An 8673-nucleotide genomic window follows, 5' to 3' on the forward strand; every position below is an offset into this window, starting at 1 on the left:
AGCACCTGAAATTCAATGTACTGTATCAAGTGTATATAGTGGTTAACTACAGCAAAATATGTTGCCTTCTGGAGCGCTGAAGAAAAAATTTCCATAGAAACCCCATAACTTGCTACCTTGAACTTGGAAAATGACCATTTGAGGGAACAAAACAAATAGACAAAAAACAATAGATTCTTACAGTAAGACACTCAAGAAAGTGTTAGACATGTGCCTGTATGCGTATGAAGATTGGCACCCACTCTAAGCTGAAAAGAAAGCAACTCTTTAAACACTGTTTAAGCTAAGATCTAAACCATTACAAGAGGGATGCAGAGCCGTTGTACTCAACGCTCACATAAAGAATATCTGTGGACTCTGTACAAACCAGTTTCTCTGTACTTGAAGGAGCTTTTTATGTGATTCTTCTGAGCTTGGTGTAAGGTCAGTGTGACACAGACCCACTGAGAATATGGTAGAGTAAAGCAGGAAAAAGGAGGAACTCTGTGTTTCCCAGAAAGGAGAAAAAACATTGATCAAAAAGTGATTTCTGCCGTATGACACAGCCTAGCGAAACCATAGATCAGGTTAGCTTTCTGCACGTCAGTGTAATTCAGCAGGTAGCCAAATTACTGATTATTTTTTTAATAACAGTTTTCTATAGCTGAAAAGCCTATCTAGTGGATGTAAAAATAGTAATTTCAAAACACTTCTGAGATACTTGAAAGTATCATGTGGCAAAGTGTCTGAAACAAAAAATTGAGAAATTTTTATGTGAATTCCTGTGGTGTAGCACAGATCAAAGTTACTGAGGGTGTAAATTTGTGTGAGTGGTTTATGTGAATAAGGCATGAGAAATTAATCTTTTTCCAAAGTTCGTGTTTATATTCACAGCTTCTCTGTGCCTTTTTGTGGAGGATGTTGGAGAATGAGTGTTTCTATCAATTTAAAACCTTTCTAAAAGAAATAGTATTCCATGTGAAAGAGGCCCTTACTATTCAGTCTGTAGCAGAGTATTGTCCTTCAGAAAATTTTGTTTTTCATTTGAAGTTATGTCATGTAATCCATTGTGACACAATATGTCCATGTCATGGTTCTATTTGTGCGGAAACGTGTACACTTTGACCTCAGTGCCAATTGGTCGATAGATGAAACTTACTCATTTGGCCAGTAATTGGTGCTTGTTCTTTTCCTCCTTACTGGTAATCTCTGCAGTGGAGAGAAAAGTCAGAATTTCTGTTTCACAGGAAATTCAAATATTTTAACATACGGTTTTGTCCCAAATTTCAAGTGAAAAGTTCTGGAAAAAATTGTGGTTGGAACAAGTGAAAAAAATGCAGTTAATGTGACACTATAATGCATCTGCTAGCAGTAGCACAATTTTTCCTCGAAGCAGAAATTTTAATTATTTATCCCATCATTCCTCTTGGACTGGGTCCTTTGAAGAGACTACTTCTGTTATATTCATACTTACAGCTCCTGTGACGCACCAGGGCCTTGTCTGTGTGACTAGATACATCATCTCTGAGATGTTGGACTGCAGATAAGCTGGTTAATATCAAACTCGTCGTTTAGGCTCAGTTCTACAAACCAAAACATCTCTTCTCAGTTCAATACAAACCAAGTACATCATTCTTTTTCCTCTTTTCCTGATGAAAGCTCAGTAGCACTTCCACAGAAATGCATGCAACTCAGTGATAATGTAATTTTCCATTCAAAAAAGTAATGTGATTTTAAAAAAAAGAAATTCCAACAAGCTCTAATAATGAGTAATGTCTTTGCTGCCTGTTCTACTCCTTTATATATACCGAAAATAAGTCCTGTTACTTTTATACACTAACACTTGCCTTTCCCTCCCTATATGCAGTGTTCATTAATATTGAAGCAGTTTAACCTCCCTTCTCCTACTTCCCCATCTTTCCTTTTCAGTCTATTAAACGTGCTGTAGCTGATACAGTCCAATCAAGTATATTGTGCTTTTGGACCTCTTTGCAGGGTCTTTTCTGTTTTGGTTTGGGGTGAAAGGGAGGGGCAATTTATTTTGTGTTTGTGTGTGATGATCCGTAATTATCCAAACGTTTTTTCCAAAATTTCTTTAATCTCAGATCCTAGGGTGTGTGGGAGAGGGAGAGAAATTGAGGAACATATCCTGGGTAAACATTTGGTACTGCATTTGCTTCAGTCTGGACAAGACCAGAAATGATAAGGGCAAACTTAAGCATGTGCTTCAAAGTATGGAAGGAAAAAAGTAGGCATTTACAAATTATGAAGTACTAATGGAATTTTTGTAGTGTATGGAACATCTCCAAGAGGTTCATATGAACTAGCAGTGAAATAACATCCTCTTTGAAATAGTACATCTGATCAGAATGTAGGGAGGTGTTAGATTTAGTTTTGCAGCAAAGGATACAAGCTCTACTGCAGGAATCAGTGAAAAGAAAGGATGCTGGTGTAGATAAAGATGGTGTGGGAGGGTGTATGTGGTATCAGAAGCATTCGTTCTGGAATTTACCTAACAGAAAAGTCATTGAAGTAAGTGTGGTTTTAGTACAAAGCACAGAAATGCTATAAAGGAGGTGTTTCAGAAAAGAAATAAAATGTAGTAAAACACTTCTGCTTATATCCCATTTAATGATTAAGAATTTTTACAATTTAGCAAGAGGGAAGTTTTAAGTAACATTATCAAGTCAGTAAGGAGAGCATGTGCATGGAAGAGTCTGCAGAGAAGCTATCAAAAGGGAAGGAAGAAGCTACTTAAAATAAGCAAGGAAAGGAAATATAATTAAACATTAGGACAGATAATGCAAGGAGGAATAAAAGGATGATAGTTCCTAGCATTGGCAACGTGCAAGTGTTATTCCTTGAGCTAGCAAAATGATGTAGAGCTGACCGGGACATACACAGGCTACAATTTCAAATGTATGCTATAAACACACAAATACAGAAATGGCATTCAACTGTTAAGATCAGATGACAGGCATACCTTCTCAGCTGGTTTATGTCTCCGTGTGTGCCAGGATGAACACTTTTGTGGGCATAATTATGAGGGCTGCTTTCTGAACTATGATTCAATAAATCGGAGCATGTTCTGTAAATACACAGCACAATCTGTGTGCAGTAAAATGTGCGTGCAGGTTTTGCTGCTTTTCTTTTTCATTTCTGGGCTCAGCTCCTCAGTCCAGAAATGCTTTTACTTTCTATTGCTCTGTTAACCTTTTGAGCAGTATCTCGTGTGTGTTTATTACAGCTTTTGTACAAAAACTGAGTGCAGCTATCTGTTAATATGCCGGGCAAAACCTCTCAAAGACAGGAGAGCATTCTCTTTTGTGATCTTGCAACATTTTTAGATGTGAGGAGGTATGATTGGTGTTCAGTGATTGCCAAAACTTCCACCTGAATTATGCAATACATATCATGATTGTGAAAATGGTCAGCATATGTTTGCTTCAGGAGGTATACCAACAGAGAGCTCAGTAACATCATGAACAAAATTGCAGCTATTCTCACATTGGATTTCTGGGTTTGGGTTTTTTTTTTGGTGGGGAGAACAGGAGGAGGTTCTCCCTTGCATAGAAATTTATAAAGACCAGTGATATGAATGGAAAACAAAATTATTTTTTTTTTAAATGTGAAAGTTCAGTGCAGAAAGTATTCAGAACAATGAAGCAGCTTCTAATATAACTTGCAAATAAAGGGTGTCATTGGGACACAAAATATATTTAGTACATGGTTGAGTATTTCAGTGCACTGAACTTAAAGGTACAGTTCAAACTCAATTTTGGGTACTTGGATTCAGCTCATTTTATGGATTTATGAGTCACTCGTTTCTTTGTAAAGAAGATAGACTAATATCCAAAATATACAAAGTACATCTTAATTTATAGAATAATGTTCTGACTTTCAGAGTCTAAGAAAAGGAATTACAGTTCATCCAAATTGTTAGTATTTATTCATTAGGTCTTACGTAAACTCCTGCCATCGACAGTGACTCTGTATTGCGTCAAGGTTTCTGTAAGGAGACAGATAAAGAGCTTATCTCCTGCACATATTCTGACTTCACAGTTTTCCTGCTCCATTGACTTGTCAGTCTTTGGGCCTTTGGTACCATATGTGAAGCTTTCTTCAACATAGGGGAAAAAACCCCAACTTTTTATCCCAGAAACATGGTAAACATCAACTGCATCAAAAAGTCCCAGTTACAAAATGCTGCAGGCAGTGGCATAGCCACACTTGTGGCTCATCTAAGTGTTTCTCACTTTTACAGCTATTCAAAGGTTTGTTTTCCAGTCCATAATACAGTTTATCTCTGGATAAGCTCTTCTGACAGTGTCAGGTTATTGATGTTGACCACGTTAAGAGGTTATTGGTGAGGACACTGAATAAAGAAGTACTGCTGGGTCTAGAAAGCTGAAGTGTATGGATCTGCTGCATACTAAAAACTTGTAAGAAAAACACTACCCATTTATGAGATCTAATAATGGGTTGAGCACGGTAATGTTACGCTTCTCTGTTAAAACCCTGGCTACATACATGCACACACCATCTTCTAAGTTTACTCCTTCCTAACCATGCATTTTCCTTTTTTCACCAGGGCATATTTCAAAACATTTGTCCCGCAGTTCCAGGAGGCGGCATTTGCTAATGGGAAGCTGTAGCAGCCTCAGGCACAGGGATGATACTGGACAGATCCTTCAGTCAGCACGTGTCAGCCCACGAGAAGGGTGCCTGGAAATGCGTTGGACTGTCTTGATAGGTGCTTTCTTGCCTCTGAAATGGTTTTGGTAGCTTCAGTTTTTGCCAGATTTCTGAAAGAAAAACCTCACTAGCATGCTTAAAACTGAACATTTGGTGTTTGTCCTGTCCCTTTGCCTCTGCCACCACCATTCCTTCATGTATCCACTGGATTAAATTTAAAAGGGTGTGTTTTGATGTGATAAGGTTTTCTTGTGCCAACAATGTCCCCTTGTTTCCTTTTCTTCAGATGGTGTCAATTGGATTTTTTTTTTTTGTTCCCCACAGAAATACTATGTAATTTGTACATTTAGTTCACTTTATCCTAAGAAAATATAAAACTGCCGTATGTACCAGGAATGCCTAATGGACTGTACAGTGCCATATTCTGCCTCGGAGGTTTGCATCTCGCTGTGGTTGTTATTCTCACGGGTATGGATGTGAGTTGCACAGTTCAATTCTCAGTGCCTTTCAAGTTGGTCTGATATTAATATGGCAGGGTGTTGGAGGGTTTTTTTAAATATTTCAGTTGAAAGCTCATCTTATATGAAATGCTATGCTTTTATGCTTCATTTTTATTTCCAGTTGTACAATTTTGGTGTTTTTCTAATGAACTCCTCTTGCCATTACGAAAAAGTTCTACTTCTTTAGCACTAACGCACACGGAACTAGTTGTATAAATCAGTATAACAAAATAAAACTCTTTCATAGACCAGTAATTTTTCCAAGTAAGATAAATACTGCTAAGAAGCAAATTTTAAACAAAGGAGTGAATGATGTCTTGGAAAATAACTGATGAAATAATGTAGGGCTCTAGGTATTTAGCTTAATGCTTAAGTTCAACATGTTTTCTCAGAAATAATTTTAAGTGTACATAACTGGAAACATTACCTCCCCTAAGTCAGAAATGCCAAGTGCAAAATCCCACCTATTCATCCTTTCTTCCATGCTTGTGTCAGGCGCACCAGTTGGGGCTAACTGTCACGATGTCACTTCCCAAATTGATTTGTAAATAGACCAGGGTACTTTCCAGTAAGGAATAAAATTAACAGTGTACGTTCCTTATAAACAGCATATGGAAAATGTGCCCTACTTCTGCTAAATACAAGGAACTAAATTAATAGTATGCAGATGATACAGTGGCACTGGAAAACATTTAATTTGAAATTATTCACTGTAGCACCACTATCTGCTTATGCAATGAAATCCCATCAAATTACTTGATGGTAGCATTCTCCTACCCTTTCTAAAACTTGTAACTTTACATTAAAAATAGTGCTTTCTAGGGAAGTGTCCACCTAGGAAATGTAAATGGATTTTGAGCAGTGAAGCTTAATAATTAAGAAATATGCAAATAATTCAGCTCTAGAAACTACAGGTATTTTTGACTAGTTTATAGGCAAAATTTTAGTTCACGTTTAATACTGAAGTTCTTGGCTGGAAACAAAATCAGAAGCCTTATTGCAGATCTACAGAGGAAGGGGCCTATTCTGTCCTGTGACCCTCCCTGTTGTGACTCTGGCTGCATTATCTGAGGGCTGTAAAGAGCTCCAAAGGTCCGAGCCTGAATTCCCTCGGTGGAGGCATTGCATTAGGCTTTTGCATGCAAACCAAGACTTACAGCAGATGTGGAGGGTAGTGGTTTCATGTGAATAGGAAAACCATAACTGAACAACCTTAAATGACTGAAGGCAGGCATTGTTTGGTATACTGGGATGATCTCACATCTGCATTTCTTCAGGTTAAAGTCAAAGCCAGGCAGACATATTCAAAAATAAGTTAATTCTTGTGAATGGGGTGGGAGGGGGAGAGTGGCGAATGAAAAACATTTGTTCTCATAGTGTTCAAAATCTGATAGAAACAAGCTCTAGCATCTTCAAAAGGTAAAAACCAAACCCTCCAGTTGCATCAGTAGATTGCCGGAATCTTATATTTTGTAACCTTGTGTTTGGTTCAGCGTTGTAGTGATTGCCCCATGAACACAGCGTTTGCTTTATATACCTGGTTGTCCAAGTGTCACTAGTAATTTTTTTTATCTTTTCAGAAGTTACCATGATTCAAAGGCTAGCAACTGTAAACATTTCAAAAGGAGGTCCACTCTTCGGAATTAGTACTCATTTTCAACCAAAAATACATCTTTCACCTCAGTCCTAGTAATTTTGGACACAGGACTGCTTTATTATTAAAGGACTAAGAGTTTTAGAAGCCATGTAAGAAAAGACTTGGAGGATATAAAAAGCCTAAACCAGCAATTCCGTCTGTTGAATTCAGTAGTTTCAACAACTTTTCACTGGCATATATGGAAACAAACCGATGGTTTCAGTCTAATTTTACATCATGCTACATCTGGTAGTATTTAAAAAGAAAGAAATAGGTAGAAAAGTTTAGATACTTAACTGTGTTTAAGCTAAAGTCTGCAGGCCTATCAGTTTTCAGATTAGAAGAAAAGGCATTTTTCTTACATTTAATGAACATTTTCTTTATTGCAAAGCTACTCTGCACTCTTTGACCTGCACAGTATTTTATGGAGCCCTTCCTGATAGTTCTCAAAAGAATGTATCAGGGGTGTTAGCACTACAAATGGGAGGAAGAACATGGAAATGAGTGAACTCTTCTCACCAGAAGGAGGATTACCATATAAATACTACATCAGAAAAGAGAGTTAGTCTGAATAATTTTCTATTGAATCAAGTATGTGTTGAAGGCATTTAAGTTAGCCACAAAAGTTGTAATCTAAAAAGTTGGAGTTATTTCTGTAATATCCTGTTTTATGACAATACCTGTGGTGGCCAGTTTAATGGCAATGAGACTTCCAGCGCTTTCTTTCCTATTATGTGATGTATGCAATTAAAATGAGCAGTCAGACTTAGGCTAGTTTCTTTGGTTTATGAGAACCACAAAACACAGGAGAAGAATAGTGCTGTTTACGAACATAGTGAAAGCCTAAATTCTACTCTGTCACCATTTTGATAGAAACAATGCAGGAAGTTTCTAGTTACTAAGCCCCATAAATTCATGATTTTCCAAAGGTCATTAAAGTGCAAACTTAGAGTCAGGCCTTTATTTATCTGCATATGTAATCCACTGTGCTAGACTTAATACCAAATCTTTTGGATTCGAAGTTCAACTTTTTGAGAACTTGCTGGAAAGACTGGACAAACAGCTGGGAGAATAAATAAAAGTTAACTATGTCATACGTCGTTTGGCCTTCATTGATCTTTCTGTTGTGCTGGTCATCACTTTGTTGATCAGCACATTTCATTTGCTGTATCAGCAATGTTTTCAATATCATCTGTGTCCTTGAACATCCTCCCATTCATATATGAAGTAGACTTGACTCAGTTTTTGAGACTAAATCATTGGTAGAATTAGCACGGATCTCCTACGCGTTGTTAGGCCCATACTAGGCATGGTTCTATGTGTGTTTCCTTCCTCACATCCTGTCTGGCACTTGAGGCAATAAGCACCTTTGGTGAATCAGTTGGGAGACTAGATTTAGCAATGAAGTGCAGTACCTTAAGTCTTACTTCAGGTGGTTTTACACAAAGAGACTTCTTAGCTAGGAAAAAGGGGAATAGGTTTGGTTAGTCTCTGTCAAGCAGTGCCTCCTAACACGAGGATGTGGGTGTAGCAAAGGTCAAAAACCTGTTTAAGTGGTGAGTAGGGACTGCTGCTTGGAGATCCTCCTACTCCTGTGTGAGCACCCTTACCACCCATGAAGCAGCAGACAGAAACCCATAATGGCATGTGAGGGTCACCCCTGCAGGTCTGAAATACATTTCTAATACGACATCTAAGTGACAGCCATACGTGGAGATGAAGGGGTAGTGTCCTCTGTTAGTGGAGAAGGGGAGTTTCTCACCTTTCCAGCTTTGTGAGAAAGGCATGCTACGAGAAGGTAACAAGCTTTGGACACGGCTTCTGACCATGACTCTTAATTACAGGGTGCCGTCACTGCCCTGT

At 38.0% G+C, this 8673-nt stretch overlaps 1 protein-coding gene across 4 annotated transcripts in view; it reads left to right on the forward strand.

Moving 5' to 3' along the window:
• The window catches only part of BABAM2 (BRISC and BRCA1 A complex member 2), a 176344-nt gene extending 168438 nt beyond the window's left edge, over window positions 1-7906 (forward strand). For all 4 annotated transcript variants that reach the window (XM_064446039.1, XM_064446042.1, XM_064446041.1 and 1 more), the window contains exon 12: window positions 4571-7906. In XM_064446039.1, coding sequence (XP_064302109.1) covers window positions 4571-4634 — 64 coding nt within the window. In that variant the 3' untranslated portion in view covers window positions 4635-7906. The remainder of the gene's footprint in view (window positions 1-4570) is intronic.
• Window positions 7907-8673: the final 767 nt, after the last annotated feature.

The sequence above is a fragment of the Phalacrocorax carbo genome, chromosome 3, assembly GCF_963921805.1.
Source record: "Phalacrocorax carbo chromosome 3, bPhaCar2.1, whole genome shotgun sequence".
NCBI classification, from domain to species: Eukaryota; Metazoa; Chordata; class Aves; order Suliformes; family Phalacrocoracidae; genus Phalacrocorax; species Phalacrocorax carbo.